Below are 21883 nucleotides of genomic sequence, written 5' to 3'. Positions count from 1 at the left end.
GGCATCGATGCATTAAGTATGGGGAGGGAATGTGCCAACATGTCAAAACACCGTACAAATGAGCCCTCAGTGAAGAGCCAGTTCAAGCGTGGGGATGCTGCTCGGCACCCAAAGAACTGGCTCCTGTGGATCGCGCTCCCTAGGAGGACATGCATCGGATCAGTTTAAGTCGCTTTTGAGCGTGGACTGTCACCACACTAGCAAAATAGTCCATTTTTCCGAGGGAGGAAAAGAAACCAACGAATGCGTGCTTTTAGTTTCCCTGGACAGCAAGAAGCTGCTGCTTTCTAGCGGTTTTGAAAGACTGAGCACTTCTGAGTGAAGTTTTCCGGTCAAGTTCTTCTCGCACAAGCACATGTCCCGTCCCCACCCTTCCTGCTCTGCTCAGCTATTGTGCCAGCCCAGCACAGCCCAGCCCTGCACGACGGTACTTCGGGGGCTCCGTCTGGGAAGTCCCCAGTGCCCTCCCCTTGCTTGTCGTCCATTGGCTACTGGATGACAGGTCCGAGCGCCGATTGGTGGCGGGAGGCGCCGCTCTCCCCTCAGTCCCGTTCGCCGCTATAAATACCACCCTGGGCGCTGTTCCTCGGTCCTGCCGGAGTCTCTCGGGGTGTGTAGAGGGAGCTGCAGAAGGCAAACTCTCTTCTTTCTTTCCCCCTTTGTGCAAGGATTACAAAAAAAATGACCACCAAGTCGAAGACCTCGTCCTACCAAAGGATCTTCGGGGGCGGCAGACCCAGCTCCTCCAGCAGGAGCTACGTCACCTCTTCCACCAGGTACTCGCTGGGCAGCGCCCGCCCCAGCAGCAGTAGGGTGGTCTTCTCCAGCTCCTCGTCCCCGGGCCTCTATGCCACCAAGTCTTCGGCCATGAGGCTGCGAAACAGCATGCCCCCGGCCAGGATGCACGACTCGGTGGACTTCTCCCTGGCCGATGCCATCAACCTGGAGTTCAAAGCCAACCGGACCAACGAGAAAGCCGAGATGCAGGAGCTGAACGACAGGTTCGCCAACTTCATCGACAAAGTGCGCTTCTTGGAGCAGCAGAACAAGATCCTGCTGGCCGAGCTGGAGCAGCTGAAGGGCAAAGGCACGTCCAGGATCGGGGACCTGTACGAGGAGGAGATGAGGGACCTCCGCAGGCAGGTGGACCAGCTCAACAACGAGAAAGCTAGGATAGAGGTGGACAGGGACAACTTGGCAGACGACCTCCAGAGACTTAGGGAAAAGTAAGTACCCTTCTCTTTTTTTGTCCTTGATTTTGCTGCACTACAGTTAGATAACGGTATTCTGCTGCGGGTAGGCGGGGTCTGCCGAAGTCTTTGGCTCTCTCGACTTTCTTTTGTTAGATTTTCTTGGAAGTTGGGATTCGGTCCACATGGTGGCCTGACGTGACACGATTTCTCTTGTGCGGATAAAAGATGTAGTTATAGTGTAGTAATGTTTAGAATTGGGGTGTAAGGTTTTTTTTGTGGTGTGGGGGTGGGCATTGACTTTTCGTATTGAATCCATGGGTATCGTTCTTTTGTTCAGTATAATCCTTAGAACGACACGATATATGGGTTTAATGAGCCTTCTTTGTAGTTTATTACTGAAACAGAATGGGTTGAAAGATTTAAGTCACTCGTTCTGCTTTCCAGGGCTTCAGATGGAATTCTCTCCACATCCTGCAAAACAAGTGTCCCTCTTGCTGCTTTTTAGTTGGGTCTACATATTTCTGGCTCTGTGCATAGTTTATGTTAATACTATCTATTTCCACCAGACTCCTGCAGCAGCAGAAAGCATCAAGTGCAGTTTGGATAGTAATATCAGAGCATAGAACTGGGAAGAGGGGGGCAAGAAAGACATGAGGAAATGACATTATCTGACTGATGGGTGGGTGGATGAATGGAAGGGTGTGGTAGAGGAACCCCGATCTGGTGCAGAGCAACAGCTACTTCCTTTTTTTTTTTTAAATAAAGTTTCATATGATCTGTTTGCAGATTGCAAGATGAAATGATTCAGCGTGAAGAAGCTGAAAATAATCTGCAGTCTTTTAGACAGGTCTGTATTTTTTTTTTTAATATACTTTGGTAGTGGCTAAATGTAAACTTTGACGAAATGTTCTTTCCTTTGACTTTGTCTTCACAGAAGTTTCTAACATCAGACTAACCAAAGCCATCTAGTGGCACAATTGTTTCCTGTTTTTTTTTTATCTGCCAGTTTCTCCACATTTTACAGTAATGGATACAAAATTGAGAGGGTGGACTATTGCAGTAAAACCAAATGAATACTGTCTAAAATTTGAAAGATTACCAGGGACCCTTTTACTAAGCCACGGTAGGCACTAGTGCGTGCCAACCCCATGCCAATAAGCACTGCCTTGAGATTCTCTGAGGCGTCCTATGCTAGTGTGCCATTCAGGACGCTCTAATTGTCTGCACTGGCTGCCTGGGCAATATAGAATTCATTTTAAGATCTTGTAATTTCTCCATCAGATCGTGTGTATGGCAAGATTACATGGTATTTTCGGTTTGTTTGTAGCTGCAAGGGGGTTGAGATCTAACTTCACAAGAAAACTGTCAGCTGACTCATTGATAAGCACGCACTATGCTGGTACATGGGTAGCAGCCTTTTCGGTTGCAGGTCCTAGATTGGGGAATGCCCCGCCTAGCTATCTACGTTACTGTACTAATGCAGGACGTTTTAAGAAGTTTCTGAAGACGCTTTTTTTTTTTTTGTTCAGGCCTTTTAATATCTTGTGGTGAGACTTTTTAAAGTTTCTGGTTGCTTGAGACACAGTGGGTATTCTTATTGTTTGTATTGTATAAGAAACTGTGAATGTTATATTGTTACCCACTTAGGTTCAGGCGGGATATAAATTATATAAATAATCCCGTGCTATAATATCATTTTTCTTTTTTAGCAGGGAAGGCAGGTCAAAGTAGGCATGCCCTGCGCTAATCAGATAGTGCATGCACATTGCTGCGTGCCGCCCGATAAGAGCAGGGTTAGTGCAGGGATTCCTTAGCACCTATAAAATAGGTGGCAGTACGGGCTCCTGCGGTAATGGCCATGGGCTAATTGGGAAATTAGCATTTTATTGCCATGCTAAAAGTGACCACAGCACGCAGGAAATCCACATGCTAACAACAGCGCCGGCCACTTTTTGGTGTGGCTTAGGAAAAGGGCCCCAAAGTCTTTTCTTATGAAAATGTTTTTCTCCATTTTTGGACAGTAACACACTGACGGGTCCTTTTACTAAGGTGTGCTGAAAAATGGCCTGTGGTAGTGTAGACAACATGTTTTGGGCGTGCACAGAATAATTTTTTAGCGCACCTGTAAAAAATGCCTTTTTTGAATTTTTGCCGAAAATGGATGTGCAGCAAAATCAAAATTGCAGCGCGTCCATTTTGGGTCTGAGACCTTACCGCCAGCCATTAACCTAGCGGTAAAGTCTCGCGTGGTAACCGGGCGGTAATGACCTGCACGTGTCAAATGCCACTTGACGCACGCCAGAAAGTAAAAAAAATATTTTTTGGACGCGCGTAGCAGATGCATGCCAAAAATGAAAATACCGCAAGGGCCATGCGGTAGCCGGGGCGGTTACTCAGAATTGGCGCGTGTTGGGCATGCATAGGCGCTTACGCGGCTTAGTAAAATGGCCCCTGAAATGCTAGTGAAGAAATTGCAGTAAAATGTGCTTTCTGTTCTAGAAAAAAGTGTAGCAATCTTGATTTTATGCTAGTATTAGCATGGAAGCAAATGAAGCTAATTTTCTGATGTGAAATTTCACATTGATTAGGTCACAACACGTTTTGTCCCGTTTTTTTTTAAGTTCTTGGTCTTTCTTAATGCCAGTACTGTGGTGAAAAGGAGTGAAACAGAATGGAGGAATAGGCTGGGTTCCTTTCAAAGCGGAGACAACTGTTACTTTGATTAATCCTTGTATGTTCCAGTATGGGGGATGTACAAAAGGCAGCCAGCCATCTGTTCGCTTAGTGGAAGGACACTAATGGTTTCTCTGGGATTCCCAGTGGAATGTAGGTAGTGGCGCTAGGGCAATTGTTATGGATAATAGCTGTTTTTTTCTGCTGCGGGGTACCAGGAACCCGCTGCATTCCTACTGAGTGAAGTCAGCATGATTTCTTTTGAAAAAGGTTTTCAATATTCAAGTTACTTTTTGGACTCCATTTTGTTAAGGGAATTTATGTATTGAGTAGATGTGAAATAAGTTCGTGCATTTTTTTAAAGTAAGCCAGGTTAAAAAGTTAATTTTTCTTTTCAGAAAATTGTTTTTGGAAATTTATATAAGGACAGAAAAATATCTACTGTACCTGATTGTACACTACTTCGATAGCTTTCAGACTTGCAGGCAATATATAAGAGATTAAAATAAATTTCATAGAAGGACACAGGGTCTTTAGATACCTTGTAGTATGTGAGCTATACATGTATTACTTTCACCTTTGCATCTAGTGCTATTCAGAGTTTTGCCACTATGGGAATTGTATTTGATATACCACCCTTTCTGTGGTTAAGAAACAAAGTGGTTTATTATTTACGAGTGCTTAGTTTGTATCTGGTGCAGTGAAGGGTTAAATGACTTGTTCAGGCTCACATGGAGCTGCAGTGAAAACTGAACCCAGTTCTCCAGGTCCTTGGCCCACTGCACTGTTAGGCTACTCCTCCACTCCATGTACACCATACTAATGTAGTCTTTGAAGCGGTGGGTTATGGTGGCTGGTGTATGTTTGGAGAAAGATGTGTTAATTATTTAGAAATGTTTTCTTCCATAGAGACACAGTGGGAGAAGAGGTTTAAGGAGCCCTTTTACTAAGCTGCACAGAAAAGTGGCCAGTGCTATCCCCAGTGCAGGTCTTTTCCACGTGCTGAGGCCACTTTTGGCACAGCAGTAAAATGGCTGATTTCCATAATTCCCGTTAATGAGCATGCACTAATTTCCCCATTAGCATATGAGCTCATATGGACACTTATTTTCTAGGTAAGGGCTCATGCACTAACCACACGCTAATCAGTTAGCGGACAGCGATGTGGCTGCATTAACCAATGAGCACAGAACACACCAACTCTCCACCCCACAGACACGCCCTAGTGCTGAAATCTATCTTTTAGCACATGGGAAGCATGTGCTGATCCCACAACTACCATGGGACGCCTGAGCTCACCCCGCAGTATTGTATTTTAACCTGCAGTAAGCAGGCATTGGTGCTTACCGCATTGGTAGGATTCCTATTTTAGCCTTTTGAAAATTTTACCAGGCACACCACAGGTAAAGTGCAAGGATTGTTCTAGAGAATGTATACTTTTGCCTGCGCTGCACGGAGGCATTCCTGCGGATGGAGATAGGGCAGGAAGTGAAGTGCCTATAGGCCTCCATTTACCAAACTGCATTATAGTAACAGTGCTTGTTTGGCAATAACACAACTTAATTCTGGATTTTGTGCCCATTCACCTTTATAAAGTAGCCTCTGCTGTGCCTTCCCTTCTTCCCCTCTTGAGTGTGTGTGTGTGTGTGGGGGGGGGTTCTTCACCCATTCCATGGGACACAACTAGCCAGTCAGGTTTTCAGGATATCCACAATGAATGTATATGAGACGAATTTTCATGTGCTACCTCCACTGTGGGTATCCTGAAATCCTGACTGGCTGGGTGAGTCCCGAGGACTGGGTTGAGAACCCCTGCTGTAGAGTATGTGTGGAAATCCCAGCCCTGTCCAGACCTCATCCTGGAGGTAGGCATTGTGTTGTCCAAGTGCCTAATTGCCTAATTGTGTGTGTGTGTGTGTGTGTGTGTATATAGACAGGGGCAGTTTCATAAGCTCCAACCTAAGGAGCCCTTGTAGAAAGGTGCGGCAAGCCTACCGCGGACTTGCCATGTGGCAATTCGGCACTACTGCCGGGCTACCATAGGACCCAGGCGGTACTTCCTGCACCCACTGCGTGCCATTAATGGCACTTAAAAAATATTTTTTGATTTTTAGCGCCAGGGGCTTACCTGGCATGGCCATTTCCTTTTTTTTTTTTAAAGGGGGCCTCAGTGTATGGCAAATCCATGCGTTGACGCTACCTCAGGGCCTCTTTTACCACAGCTTGTTCTGCATGTTCAAGTTGCATATAAAATTACCGCCGTTGTGCTGGATTCTGTATAGGTCACCCAAAGTCGGGTGCGAAAATTTTGGGTATGGATCACAGATCTACATGTAAACTCATTAGCTAATTAGATGCTAACAATCGGTTATTGGCGTTAGCAAGCATTTAGGACCTCTTTTACAAAGCCACGCTGCCGATTCTTGGTGCGGCAGATGAGAGGAAACCCATTCGATTCCTGTAGGCTTCATCTCATTTGCTGCACGGGAATAGCTAGTGCAGTTTTGTAAAAGAAGCCCTTAATTGGCAGTAATTAGGAGTTAAATATAAATCTTCCCTGCGCCCTATTCTGTAACATGTGTACCTAACTTTCATAGCGTGCAACACCAAAGAGGCTGTGGCCATGTGAGGGGCATGGGTGGGGCAGGGGCGTTCCCAGAAATTAGGCATGATGTTATAGAAAACATGCATTTGCGCTTAACTGCTATCAGTTGGGTGCCAGCATTTACACCAGCCTTTGGCAGGCAAATTTAGGAATGAAAGGTACGCTAAGCTGACATTCTGTAAAGGTTGTTTCGTGCAGAGTGCCCTTTACAGAATACTAGCTCGGTGCACATTTTGGCACCTATCTTTGGGCATCTTTTACACCATTTAGCCCATTATGGGCTAGATTCTACATATGGCGCCTGACAATTCTGCACAGAAAAAAAGGACGCCAAAATTTTATAAAATAGGCTTAAATTTCCACGCGTATAAAGAATTATGCCAAGCACCTCTCCACATGAACAAATGTAGTCCCGGCCATTTATGCCACGTTTTACTTGGCGTAAATCCCGACGCTTAAATTAGGCGCAGAGCGGGTGTATTCTTTAACGATATGCATAGATTTTAGAAATGCCCATGGCTGCACCCCCTTTTCAACTATGTGACTTAGAATTTATACGCGCCATGTTACAGAATACGCTTAGCAAGTTGTGCACATAACTTCTAATGCCAATTAGTGCTGATAATTGCTTGTTAATTTCCAATTAACAGCACTGATTAGCTAGTTAAACAAGTTACGCACTTTGATTTCCGCATGGAAATTTAAGACATGATATATAGAATCCCAGGGTATGTGCACAGTTTTGAAGAGCCTCATAAAGGCTAATGCATTAAAGTGTGTTACCAGCCATTAATGTATCAGGTACCTCACATTAACGGCCCGTGTTAATGAGATGAAAATGAGTTTTGTGTTCATTTACTATCATTGCCTTGCAAGTTAACAGATATTATTGAAAGAGCATAACTAAACCTCTCTCATGCCCAGTCAAGAGACATGAGCTGCTACTGAAAGGTGTGAGCTAAATCCAAATAAATAAATAAAGAGTTTTGCTTTTATGGGTTTGTGCGCATTTTAACCCGTTGTTTTTCTTTAAACTAATAGGTAATAGCTGTTCTCATGTACCTCATGAAGATAGGATTTTGGATGCATTCACTAGTTAGGAGGATTGGCTGCTCTTCAGTATTTTTTTATTGCTTCTGGGTCAGCTGAATTAGATGGGGAAGAGGAAATGCCAAACAAGGTTATGCAATACATATTTTGAGTCTTACAAAGATCCTTTTTGTGAAGCAGAAGTATTTTATAACTGTAGGATTTTAAAATGGGTAAAATGATGCACAAAGAAGCTATTTTTAAATGTTTCGATAATGGAGAAAGCTGTCTTAAATAGCAGTAGATTCCTAAAATCTTTGCATACTAGTTGTATTCTTTTGATTGTGCAAAGAAAATACACTTGTTAATTTTTGAATCCTGTTTTTTTTTTTTATGCATAAGTGGTGCTATTTCCTAATTCAATGGCTATGAAGGGAGTTGTACAATGCGTATACTGCTTTTGCCCCTTGAATAGGGCTGCATTCCACATGCATGCAGATGGCTGGGATGCATTCATTGTGGTGGTGCTGCTCCTATTTGACATCATGTGATCTTTGGCTGACAGTATGGCAGCTTTTTATGTGCAAGCATAAGACCGGTGAAAGTCTTTTGGAATAGCCCACCTCCACTCCTTAACGAAACAAGGGTTCCTTTTACAAAGCTGTGCTACCATTAGAGGCACACTGACTGCAAAGAAACCCATGGGAATAGAATGGACTTTTTCGTATTTAGCTCGCTTCTAATCATTAGCGCAGCTTTGTAAGAGGAGCACCAAGTTCTAAAGAAGTGTGTTGCAATCAGATTCTTATTGGGAGGATATAACCACGAGAGCGAGCCCCTGGATGAAGCACAGTATGGTAGATGTTTACTTTAACACATTTCTAGTGAATATGGCCAAGGGTCATACATCAGGCCTCCTTTCAGAATCAGGCCACTGATTGTCACCTGTAAGCAATGGCCACAACTCACTCCTCTTCCTGGAGGCTGTGAAAGTTGCCTTCACAGCATCCCTTTCCCTTCCTGACCCAGGGAAAGACCCAACTCGAAGACTGAACCAGGGATGCTCCACACGACAGTCTACTTATTTAAAATTATTTCTAGCACTACCACTGAGCCATCAGGCCAGTACATATTTTTCCTCTGGTAATAATTTATTAAATATTTGTATTATTAACATAAATACGTGGCTGTGAATGGTGCTGGGGGGAGGGGAATTGTATACTTCATGTGACATAAATCATTATTTTAGAGGTACTGATACAGAATAAGTTGACAGGGTAGGGGGATATGAACAACCAGACTAAAGTAGATTATGCTGTCATACCCCTCAGTCAGTGGAGCCAGAAGACTGAAATGTTCAGATCCTGGGCCCCACATCTGCAAAACAGACAGTAACACTGCAGATTACTTCAGTGGGGGTTGAGCTTTCACAAACTCCCTTTAATTTTTTTTTTTTTTATTTCTTTTACCTTGTTGCTAATCAATACATTGTTCGTGTTGCAATTAATACTTGGATGTTGGTGCAAGCAACTCTGTTAATCATATGCTTTACTTTGCTCAGGATGTCGACAGTGCATCTCTGGCACGCTTGGATCTTGAGCGCAAAGTGGAATCGCTGCAGGAAGAAATCATTTTTCTGAAGAAACTTCACGATGAAGTAGGTTATCATATTCTGTGTTTCTGATTTTACTTGCTCGGCTTCTGGAGCTTCTTGACTGCGGAAGTGTTCTGGTAACATTCTTTAGAGTAATTTGCTTCACTCATTCTAGTGTTATTTGGTAACTGTGCTAATAACTTGCACTTTGGAGGGTTTTTTTAAATTTGTTGACTGGAGGAGAGGTTAGGTCTCAGAGGCCCAAGGGGACAGAGTGATTTGCTTGAGGCTACCCATGCAATAATGATGAGAGTCTTATCTCAAAGTCTAAGTCCAATGCTCTTCCTGCTAGGCTGCTGCTTCCCTTAATTTGAGTCTGTTTTTTTTCCAGGAAATTCGTGAACTACAGGCACAGCTCCAGGATCATCATATCCAGATTGACATGGATGTGGCTAAGCCAGACCTTACTGCTGCTCTGCGGGATGTTCGCCAACAGTATGAAAATGTTGCTGCTAAGAACCTGCATGAGGCGGAAGAATGGTACAAGTCCAAGGTAATCAAGTATGCATTGATACAACAGCAATATATTGCTGGTGGTTTATGTATGTGAAAACTTAGCTTAACTCCTACATTCAGCATTTCATCTAGTCTTCTATGCTGTCTGTGTTCCTTCTTTTGGCAACTTTTTCACGTTCAAGAGTTTCACAGATGGCTAAGTTTGCTAATATTAACCCGGCACGTGTCCGGGCTTTAGTGATGTTTTTTTAATTCGTTGACACAAATAGTAATTCTGGCATTCCACCAGTTTGCAGATCTTTCTGAAGCTGCTAACCGCAACAATGAAGCCCTGCGCCAAGCCAAACAGGAAGCCAATGAGTACCGCAGGCAGATCCAGACCCTCACCTGCGAAGTAGATGCCCTGAAAGGAACCGTGAGTACTGGCATCGAAAAGAGAAATTTACAAATAGAAATAGCGTGTGATAACAGTAAGACCGTGGCTAAAATACATAGGGAAAAACGCCCTGGGATATATTTGCCTCAGGTTTCTAAGGTTGTGCCCCTGTCCAGACCCATATTTTGGCAGTGGCTAGGGTGGCATTTTTTGCGAACCAGTGTACATAGGACCAGATTCTATAAGTGATGCATCCAAAATGGGCGCAGTAAGCACTATTCTGGCGCACACTTTTTATAGAATAGCACTTAGTGTCAATTCCCGCTCCCTAACTTTGGGTGCTAGATTTACGCCTGTTGAAACCTAGAGTAAATGATAGCGCCAAAGTTGGCTGTGCTAACCCAGTATTCTATAATTATGCATGTAACTTTTTGGAATGCCCCTGGCACACCCGTGCCTTCCTATGGCCACGCCTCCTTTTGAGATACATGGTATGGAGGTTATGCATCCTGCCTTGTAGAATAGTGTGCAGCCAGATGCATGTACAGATTTTAATGGGCGTCAATTAACATCAATAATTGGCTGTTGGCACTCAATTATTGACGGTTCTGAGCTTATTTAATTAATTTGCATGTGCATCTCAGTTTTAGGTGCCACACATAGAATCCAGGGGATCATGTGCAAAGGGCACATTTATACTAGAGGTGGGCCGCCCACAAATTTTCATTTTCCATGTCATTCTCAGCCTTGTTTGTTTTTGATTGGTCTTCATATTCATTTTGGGGGCAATGTCATTAAGAGCATGCCCTCTTTCCATATAGGGCCAGATTGAGTAAATGGTGCCCAAAATTAGGTGAAGGAAAGGTCCGTGTTAAACTCGTATTCTATAATGGGTGCTCCACGCCAAATGTCCTTTCATAGAATAGCTCTCTAGTGCCAACTCCCATGCCCAACTTTGGGTGTGAGAACTTATGCCTGCTGAAACCTAGTGTAAATCCTGGTACGCAAGTTGGATGTACAACCTAGGAATTCTATAACTGAGTCTAAATTTTTGGAACACCCCTGACCTGCCTATATCCCTCCCTTGGCCACACCCTAGGAATTCTATAACAGAGTCTAAATTTTTGGAATGTCTCTGACCTGCACATGCCCCTCCCTTGGCCACACCCCAGAAATTCTAGAGCCAGAGTCTAAATTAGGCCCCTTACCTGCCTGTGCCCCTTCCTTGACCATACTATACCCCTTCCTTGACTATACCCCAGGAATTGTATAACACAGAGTCAAAATGTTTGGAACGCCCCTGACCTGCTCATGCTCCTCCCTTGGCCACAGTCCAGGAATTCTATAACATAGAACCTAAATTTTTGGAAGAGTCTAAATTTTGGAACAACCCCTGACCTGCCCATGCCCCTTCCTTGACCAAACCCCAGGAATTCTATAACAGAGTACATTTTTGGAACACCTCTGACCTGCCCATGCCCCTCCCTTGATGATGCCCCACTTTGGGTGCACAGCTTTATAGAATACCGCAAAGGCAGATGCGCGCAAGTCCAAATTAGTGCCAATTAGTATCAATAATTGTTAATAGTTCGTTAACTAATTTGCATGCACATTTGCCCTTCGTGCCCAAATTTGAGCAACCTATATATAATCTGGGGGATATAAGTACATAAGTAGTGCCATACTGGGAAAGACCAAAGGTCCATCTAGCCCAGCATCCTGTCACCGACAGTGGCCAATCCAGGTCAAGGGCACCTGGCACGCTCCCCAAACGTAAAAACATTCCAGACAAGTTATACCTAAAAATGCGGAATTTTTCCAAGTCCATTTAATAGCGGTCTATGGACTTGTCCTTTAGGAATCTATCTAACCCCTTTTTAAACTCCGTCAAGCTAACCGCCCGTACCACGTTCTCCGGCAACGAATTCCAGAGTCTAATTACACGTTGGGTGAAGAAAAATTTTCTCCGATTCGTTTTAAATTTACCACACTGTAGCTTCAACTCATGCCCTCTAGTCCTAGTATTTTTGGATAGCGTGAACAGTCGCTTCACATCCACCCGATCCATTCCACTCATTATTTTATACACTTCTATCATATCTCCCCTCAGCCGTCTCTTCTCCAAGCTGAAAAGCCCTAGCCTTCTCAGCCTCTCTTCATAGGAAAGTCGTCCCATCCCCACTATCATTTTCGTCGCCCTTCGCTGTACCTTTTCCAATTCTACTATATCTTTTTTGAGATACGGAGACCAGTACTGAACACAATACTCCAGGTGCGGTCGCACCATGGAGCGATACAACGGCATTATAACATCCGCACACCTGGACTCCATACCCTTCCTAATAACACCCAACATTCTATTCGCTTTCCTAGCCGCAGCAGCACACTGAGCAGAAGGTTTCAGCGTATCATCGACGACGACACCCAGATCCCTTTCTTGATCCGTAACTCCTAACGCGGAACCTTGCAAGACGTAGCTATAATTCGGGTTCCTCTTACCCACATGCATCACTTTGCACTTGTCAACATTGAACTTCATCTGCCACTTGCACGCCCAATCTCCCAGTCTCGCAAGGTCCTCCTGTAATCGTTCACATTCCTCCTGCGACTTGACGACCCTGAATAATTTTGTGTCATCGGCGAATTTAATTACCTCACTAGTTATTCCCATCTCTAGGTCATTTATAAATACATATGCACAAATAATGTGCACTAAATCAACAAACAAAAAAAAGCACAAAATGTTTCTGCTGGTTTTCGTTTGTTAAAAGCTTGCAGTGACATAGGATATGTTGGCTTTTCCGATATCATTGCAAATGAAGCCCATCCCTAATTTGTACATTTGTACATAAGAACATAAAAGTAGCCATACTGGGTCAGACCTCACAATACGTAGTCCATTCTGTGCTACTGCACAATGCAGAATTTCCACAGAATTTCCTTCCTCCACAGACTGTGCAGAATTCTGCTTTTCCTGTGTAGAATTCTGCGCAGTCTGCTGAAATGTGCTCTGTTTCTGGCTGGCTGCTTCCCTCCCTCCCTCTCTACCTACCTCCACACATACACTGTAGCACAGCAAGAGAGGAGCTGCACAGCCGCAGATTGGGCTGCTTCCTCGGTTTCTGCTACCTTGGTCCCCAGTGGTTCCTTTAGGCTGCGTGGCTCAAAGGAACAGTCGGGCTCAGGATGGCAGCTCGATATGAGGCTGTGCAGCTTTTCTCTCATGCCACGCTGTAGTGGTGTATCTGCAGGTAGACAGAGAGGGAAGGGTTGCCTGAAAAAATGGTGCATGGGGATGTGTGTGTTGGGGGGAGGGGAGGCTGGAAAAAGGTGGCTGGGGGTGTGTATGTGTGCCATGGGTGGGGGGAAGGAGGGCTGATGCAAGGTGCATGGGGTTGTGTATGCCATGGGGGGATGGAGTTGAAGCAAGGTGGACTGAGTAGTGTGTACCATGGCAGGGGAAAGGGTTGGAGCAAGATGTATGGGGTGGAGTGTAACATGGGGGGGGGGGGCGGAGATAGGTGGATAGTGTGTATGTGTTTCATGGGGTGGAGGGCTAGAAAAAAGTGGTTGGGGAATGTGTGCGCCTGGGGGAAATGCCAGCCTTTATAATGAGGGAATTCTGTTCAAAAAAATTACAACATGTGCTGAATTTTGAATTTTGTTTCCCCCCAGGAGTAACTATAGGGAGAAAAGGGTGGATTTCTATTTGTCATATTCACTGTAAGCTACATTTTGCCAGTAGAAGTTGTTAATGACTACAGTATTAAATTCATTCAAAAATAGAGTGGACAAATTTTCAGGGAAGATAGATATCAGTAGGTATGGTGGTGTAGCTACAATTTATGCAAGAGTGCAAAAGTAGTGATTCTGAGCCATTCAACATATTTGAGGTTGGAAATGGAACGGAATTTTCATGGCAGTAGTGCGGACTTCGGATGCAGATTCCCTGAGCCAACATATATACAGAGCTGTCAGGTATTTAGAAGAAGGGTGAACAATCATGAATCCTCGGTCTGTCAACTTACCCAGGCATAGTACAGCTTTGATTCACTAGACAGGCTCAGGAAACATTTGTAGCAGAGTACAGTTTTTGCTGACCCCATGTTTACCCAGTTGCATAAACGTTTCACTCTTTTCAGAATGAATCCCTGGAGCGCCAGATGCGTGAGTTGGAGGAGAATTTTGCCATAGAAGCTGCTAATTACCAGGACAGTATTGCCCGTCTGCAAGACGAAATCCAGAACATGAAGGAGGAAATGGCCCGCCACTTGCGTGAATATCAGGATCTGCTGAACGTGAAGATGGCTCTCGATATTGAGATTGCAACATACAGGAAACTGCTGGAGGGAGAGGAAAACAGGTATGGAAAAATGTTTTTTTTTCACTCAGTGCAAGCTTGGGAACTCATTGCTGGAGCCTATGGTAAAAACATTTGTACCCCGCGCTTTCCCACTCATGTCAGGCTCAATGCGGCTTACATGTTGTATACAGGTACTTATTTGTACCTGGGGCAACGGAGGGTTAAGTGACCTGCCCAGCGTCACAAGGAGCTACCTGTGCCTGAAGTGGGAATCAAACTCAGTTCCTCAGGACCAAAGTCCATCACCCTAACCACTAGGCCACTCCTTTGGATATAGAAGTTGGAATTGAGATGTCAAGGTCAGGACGTCTCAAGTTTCATTAGTATTTTAGAACAGAACCTGCTGGCATAGAAGCTGTTCTAAAATACAGGAGAAATAGGTATTTATGCATTGAGTGTGGGCAGCAAAAACATCCATTTTAGAAGAAAAAAAAACATAAAAAATTTCCATGGGTTGAAAATCCAAACAAAAAAACAGCACCACGGGCCTTTAAAATGGAACAAAGTTCTTTAATGAATGAGCCTTGACCCGTGTTTCGGTGACTAGCACCTGCGTCAGGGGTCACAGTGATGACGTGGAAAACTTGGGGAATAACTTTTCATCCATTTGGATACAGAAAGTGAAGGTGCCTTGGTGCTTTATAACTTTTGCTACGTGAGACGTGGGGTAAGGAATATTGTAGATGAAAATATTCGAGTTATTCCCCAAGTTTTCCACGTCATCACTGTGACCCCTGACGCAGGTGCTAGTCACCGAAACACGGCCCGTGTCGGGTCAAGGCTCATTCATTAAAGAACTTTGTTCCATTTTAAAGGCCCGTGGTGCTGTTTTTTTGTTTGGACTTTAGTTTGTACTTTGTTCCCTCTCTTTTGTTATACCCATGGGTTGAAAATCAACACACACACCTTTTTGTGCCAGCACATACCCATTTATCTTTGGCATTTTAGAGATAGAAATATGTATTTTCCTAGCACTGTCACAGAGACTGGACATATCCCTTGCCAGTTTGGCTTTTGGTGAGGGGGTGGGGGGTGGAATGGGACAAAAACCACTGGGGGATTAAGGGGGCAACCACCCCTATTCCCTCCAGTGGAACATTGGTTTATAGGAGCAGATTGATGAAATGTAAACATGTTTGGTAGCAGGTGTAACTCCCAACATTGATCTTCTGAAATGGGACTAAATGCCTGTGAACTTCCCATGCCCTAGTCCCACCCAAAACAAGCCCTGGACCAGCCGTTTGCATGCACTCGGGCTTGAGACGTGGATATCCTGGCTTTGTAAAATGGGGACTTAAACATTTATGCAAGATAAATATTTAGATGCCAGTTTCTGCATGTCTCAAACTCAAATAGTCCTTCTAAAATGACTGCCTTAATGTGCTGGATTTAAAAAAGGCTTGGGCAGATTCCTTGAGGAAAAATCCATAAACTGATATTAAGGTAAACCTGAGAAAAGCCTCTACTTATCCTTCGACCATTAGCATTAAATCGTTCTACTGTGTAGTATTCTGCCAGATACTTGTAACCTGGATTGGCCACTTTTGGAAGCAGGCTACTGGGCTAGATGAATCTTTGATCTGACCCAGTAAGGCAACTCTTATGTCAATTATGTGTCGTGTAAGACACATGCCTGTTTCTGTATCCAAAGTCAAGGGAAGGATTTCAGTTGGTTTTGTGGCTTTACCTAGGAGGTACACCAGACTATCTTTCTAAACTAACAATCCCATATTCTCCCATTCGAATTTTCCGATCATTGACCGATAACTGGCTCGTTCTCCCTGGTCCGAAAGCTACTCAATTAGAATCTACAGGGCACAAAGGCTGTTACTTTGTTTCACCATACACCTGGAATAATCTCCCCATTCCTACTCGAAGTAACCCTTAATTAAGAGTTTTAAAATGGATTTAAAGACCTGGGGGTCCTTTTACTAAGGTGCGATGAAAAAATGGCCTGCGGAAGTGTATACGCGTGTTTTGGGCACATGCAGAATTATTTTTCAGTGCACCTACAAAAAATGCCTCTTTAAAATGTTTGCCGAAAATGGATGTGCGGCAAAATGAAAATTGCCGCACATCCATTTTGGGTCTGAGTAAGCCATTGACCTAGCGGTAAGGTCTCATGCGGTAACCGGGTGGTAATGGTCTATGCGCACAGCTGACGCGCATCAGAAAATAAAAATTATTTTTTAGACGCGCATAGCGGACGTGTGCCAAAATTGAAATTACTGAAAGGGCCACGCGGTAACTGGGTGGTAACTCCAATTTGGTGCGCATAGGCGCCTAAGCGGCTTAGTAAAAGGGCCCCCTGGTTATTTACCCAAGTTTATAGAGATGCAGGCTAACCAGAATTACCCAACCGAGACTGTTCTTAAATTCCCATGTCATTTCGCTTGTTCCCCTCTTCCTCCTTCTCTAATTCTATACATTTTCTTTTTATTTGGTCTATTTTTATTGAAAAAGTTTTTGTTCGATATTTTATTTTTGGTGTGCTGCTGTTCTAATACTTTCCTTTTATCCTTCCTGCTGTTTTACAGTCTTGCTGTCCTGTAGTTTATGGAGGTCCTTTCCATTTCTTTTCCATTTTAGTCTGTACACCACTTTGCTCTGCTATGTCGGTTTCAGCTGTATAGCAAGTTTTAATAAACTATAATTTCAAGGAGGGTATTAATATATTACGCTGTGGACAATGTAGTGACATCTGAGTCCTTTCATTTGTAGGGTTAGTCAAGTACATTCAAGCCAATTTATATGCTGTAGCCTGTCAATTTTTCCATAACATTTCTTTTTTTTATGGGGTTCTTGAGCTAGTCTCATCTTTTTTTTTTCAGGCACTTGAAAGGGAATGTGTACATCAAATACATATTTCAACCATCTTATGCTATTGCATGCCACGTCTATATTGACTGGAAGAGTTCAAATAACTGTTGACGCATAATTTCTGGATGTGCTATTAAATATGGGGGTCTTTTACTAAAGCTTAGCTTGAGTTATCTGCAGCAGGTCCCATAGGAATAAAATGTGCCCTGCTACAGATAACTCGAGCCAAGCTTTAGTAAAAGATCCCCTATGTTTGTTGTTGAGAGATAAGCAACCATTTTAGATAGAAAAGGGATTGCTGAAGGTCACTAAAAAAGGATTCTGTTGCTTTCTTGTTTTTCAGAATTACCATTCCAGCTCATAGTTTTGCTTCTCTGAACCTAAGAGGTAAGATAAACCGTGTCTTCCCTCATGCTTGTAAAAATATTTATATTTTACATTTTTTTTTTAAAATTTATCTTTATTGAATCCACCAAGCAACAATAGCCACATAACTAAGATCAAGTAACATTTTTTGTTTTCTCCCAATATTACTTCCTCCCACCCCCCCCACCCCCGCCCTCATGATCCTGGAACACCACAAAGCAGGGATGTTGGGCTAAATTTGAATTCATTTGGGAGCCCTTTTGGCTAGGTATGTCACATCAGATTCACAGCTGGCTTTTGAATTGTTCAGTTATTATTCTTTGCTCATTCTTTTGTTCGCTTCTCAGGTCTGGATAAGAAACCACTAATATATTACATTTTAACATATTGCCTTGTCTGAAATTCACAAAGCAGTTCATAAGATCCATGTAAACAATGAAGCCATTTATAATACAGTCAAATCCTAATCATCTTTAGTCCCCTCCCCCACACTCCTCCTCTAAAAGAAACCACTCTGAAGTTCAATTCCCTCTCTCTAAAGTGCAGACTGTAAAACATTTTATATAGAACACCTGCCCCATGCTGCACACCAATTGCACATTTGATCCACAACAGACCTTATATTTCTACAAGGCCAAATGCATGAAATAAAGTCAAAATCATCATACCAGTAAAAGAACCTCACCCAAAATTATTGCAACCAACCAGGCTTTTTGCAGAACTTCAAATAGATTCAAACGTCACCTTAATGGGAGATTGTTCCAAAAAAACGGAACAATATTTCTAAATGCTGAGCTCCTGATACAGCTTATTAAAAAAAACATTCTGATTTGTATGTCATTACCTTGTCACTAATATTATGGAACCGTTAATGTTAGCATGAGCTGTTTTGGGCTCCTGGAATCAGGTGAATTAATTTTCAGACTGTCTGCTTTGGGACACAGTCCGGGGTATTTTGTAGAAAAGTAGGCAGAGTCTGGGGCTACTTTATACCTATGGACCTTTGCTCCCACTGTATTACACAGGTAGATTTTGCAAGGAAAATACTGAATGTAGAACTGAAAATATAACAAACAATATTCCTTCACTAATGCAATATGAGGGTTTTTTTTGTCCCATAACAGTGTCTATAAACAAGGAGGAAAAAAAAGCCTCAGAAGTACAAAGGCATTATATATCTTTACGCCTTACCTTTTCAATCATTGGCTGTTAAAAAAACCTCCATCGTTTTAATTCAAGTATCTTCTCTTTTGTATATTTTTATCTTGTATGTTTTTTGCATTTTCATAAAAAATATACATTTCACTTAGAGGCTCATTTTCAAAGCACTTAGCCTTACAAAGTTCCATAGTAACCTATGGAACTTTGTAAGGCTAAGTGCTTTGAAAATACGCCTCTTAACCTCTGTGTTCATATTAGGTCTCTCCGATGCTAGCCACCATTTCACGGTGCTAAATCCTGCTGCTTTAGGGGGTTTTAGCCTTTAAATAATTGTTTCGGGTATTGCATTGACCTCTGTGGTGCATGCAAATCTCTCTCATGAATATTCATTGTGGATATCCTGAGAGGTCAATGAACACAGATGTGAAGTCTGTTTCTGTTTAAAACAACCTCCCCTCTCCCCTTGCCTCTGTATAACAAGTTAGTTAGGAGTCAGTTCATTTGTTCTGAAGAGGGCTTGCTTTATTAAAATTTGATAGGTGCAAGATATTGAGTGACAAGATATTGGTTTATTAGAACTAATTGGTTTGTCATAGTCTTGCTGGGAGGCCATTTTGGCTTAGAGATGTGATATATAATCGCAAATGGTACCTGTGTATCCAGAGGGCATTATTGTTTTCATATTGAAATTCAGAATTGAAAGTATGACAGCATTTCCAATGTTTTATATGTCTCAGTCTTTTTAGATTAGTTCTAGATTATGGCAGATGGAAGCATGTTCTGTGAATAATATTTATTGGGTACCAAATTTGTATCATTTATTTAATACTTGATATACAACTCATCAAAAAATATATCTAAGTGGTCTACAATCATCAAAAGAGAAAACAAAGTAACATATTTGGTAAAAAGATAGTAAGTGTTATGTTGTATGCTGTGCCATTTCTATGCCAAATTGTACTGCCATATTTGCAGTGGAGAATCCATACAATTTGGTGCCATATATGCTTTCCCCATTACTTCAACCAAGCAACTAATTTTATTTTTTTTCCACTTGTACAGAAACCAACCTGGAGTCATTCCCAATGGACACTCACTCAAAGAGAACTCTCTTGATTAAGACTGTCGAGACCAGAGATGGACAGGTTGGTGTCACATTGGGGTAGCAAAAAGAATGAGTTAATGTTGCAGTGGCCTTACTGTATAAGGGCTCCTTTTACAAAGGCATAGTAGTGTTTTTAGCACACACCAAATACTAGAGATGACCATAGGAATATATGGGCGTCTCTAGCATTTAGCGCACTCTAAAAACGCTAGCGTGCCTTTGTAAAAGGACCCCTAACTATTTAATAGCTAGTGGAGACTTGCTGGCAAGCAGGTTTTCTCATCTACTTGTCCAGTAACTTCTAGAAGGGTAACTGGAAAAAATAGTCTCTTGAAAGTAGCCTCAGTGACATTCCTCTGGAGATTTGGGCACTACTTGCTTAAAAGCAGTTACCCATTTTCAGTTATGGAAGTGACACTAGCCCCCCATTCCCATTTTTTTTTTTGGGGGGGGGGGGAGGTGATGCTATTTTCTGTACTATGTTTTTCTGTCATAGATACAAAAATCATCTTTAGTACCAGTTGAAATGGCCCCCCTGGAAATTCACAACACTGTCAGATATCTTACAATTTTCCTAACAATGGAAAGAGAAATTTGACAGTTTGATACAATAACAGCAGTAAACCTGGAAATATAAGTGGATAGAATCAGCTGTAGAAATCTGCACACCTTTCACAACAAGATCTCATTATTGGGTCAGTTTTCACAATATTCATGAGACTTGCGGGCTCATTTTCAAAGCACTTAGCCTCCCAAAGTTCCATAGAAACCTATGGAACTTAGCCTCCCAAAGTGCTTTGAAAATATGCATGTTGGTAGCTCATTTTCAAAAGAAAACACTTTGGAGGTTCTGTCTGAGAATTTGGAATGGGGGGAATGGGGCATTTTAGCCTATGTGTTTACTGCTTAAATATATATACTTTAAATACTCAGGGGAGTGGGGAGGAAGTGATTTAAAAATGCAATCTTCGGATGTTCTCTTCCCACCCCAGCCCAACCTTGCTTCATTTTAGCTACAGGCAAAACATAGTAACAGCCTCGATATTCAAAACTATTGAACTGGCCAGGAATGGCTCTTGGCTGGTTAACTAGCATTTAAGCGCTTAACAGCGGATATTCAGCATGAGATAACCAGTTATCTTCCATTGAATATTCCAGTTAGCAGCTATATCGCATGATATAGCTGGTTAGGCATGGATATTCAGTGCCAAACCGGCTATGTTGAGTGGTCAAAATAGGCCGTTTAGATAGCAGGTCTATCTGTGACCACTAAAAGGTTAACCGGTTAGTGCTGATTATTGGCATAGCATGGCATTGAATATCCAGGAATAACACCAGCGGCAGCTAAAAAAAAATGCTCATGTCCGCTGGCTAAATATATATCCCTTGGTTCTTAATTGCCAATCATCGTCACAAAAACCTTTCCTTTTCCACATTTTATCATTAATTGCATGTGTATACTTGAAATCAAAGAACAGTGCTACTTAGTTTAGTTTAAGAACTGCTCAGATCTCTCTCCTAATACTTCTAATATAATTTTCATCAGGTCATCAATGAAAGTTCTCAGCACCATGACCACGATGATCTGGAGTGAAGCGTATGGCAGCCTCATGTGTATTTTCATCGGAACTGATCCCAGGATGTTTACCAGCAGGATGAGACTGTCATCGAACAGCTTTCAAGTGCCTTTCGCAGTTAATAAAAGAGCGCAAGATAGGGTTATGCTAGATTGTAGAGTTTAGGTCTTGCAAACTAAGGACTCGAGAGGAGGTTAGAACATGAGTTTACAGTAGAGTCCTGAGTTTCCAGACTTCCTGATAGCAATATCTTGCGCTACAATACTGTTTTGAAATCTTTGAATTCCAATAAAACTGCTTAACTTGCCAATCAGCGTTAAGAGCAACCTGTCATTGCTTCAATAAATCTTTGGAAACTAGTTTCTGCTGTAGCTTTCTTGTTCAGTGTTTTTTAAGTTATTTCATGGTCATAAGAATAGCCATACTGGCTCAGACCAATGGTCCATCTAGCCAAGTATCCTGTTTCCAGCAGTGGCCAATCCAGGTCACAAGTACCTGGCAGAAA

General features: G+C 42.7%; 1 protein-coding gene across 1 annotated transcript; it reads left to right on the top strand.

The window, feature by feature from the left end:
* Nucleotides 1–576: 576 nt before the first annotated feature.
* VIM (vimentin) lies at nucleotides 577–21738 on the top strand. The gene is made up of 9 exons (XM_030199568.1): nucleotides 577–1226; nucleotides 1980–2040; nucleotides 9062–9157; nucleotides 9486–9647; nucleotides 9900–10025; nucleotides 14129–14349; nucleotides 17513–17556; nucleotides 19759–19841; nucleotides 21348–21738. The coding sequence occupies exons 1-9, from the start codon at nucleotides 682–684 to the stop codon at nucleotides 21393–21395; spliced, it is 1386 nt and encodes a 461-aa protein (XP_030055428.1). The 5' UTR covers nucleotides 577–681; the 3' UTR covers nucleotides 21396–21738.
* Nucleotides 21739–21883: the final 145 nt, after the last annotated feature.

The sequence above is a fragment of the Microcaecilia unicolor genome, chromosome 1 (assembly GCF_901765095.1).
Source record: "Microcaecilia unicolor chromosome 1, aMicUni1.1, whole genome shotgun sequence".
Taxonomy (NCBI): Eukaryota; Metazoa; Chordata; class Amphibia; order Gymnophiona; family Siphonopidae; genus Microcaecilia; species Microcaecilia unicolor.
Note: the sequence above shows the minus strand (reverse complement) of the source record. Positions and strands in the feature narration are given on the sequence as shown.

What these genes read in the sequence shown, in the direction of transcription:
- VIM (XM_030199568.1), top strand. Translation starts at nt 682, where the DNA reads ATGACCACCAAGTCGAAGACCTCGTCCTACCAAAGGATCTTCGGGGGC. An exon ending in CTGGAGGGAGAGGAAAACAG is followed by an intron (nt 14,350 to 17,512) that starts GTATGGAAAAAT and finishes CTTGTTTTTCAG; the next exon opens with AATTACCATTCCAGCTCATA. An exon ending in TCGAGACCAGAGATGGACAG is followed by an intron (nt 19,842 to 21,347) that starts GTTGGTGTCACA and finishes AATTTTCATCAG; the next exon opens with GTCATCAATGAAAGTTCTCA.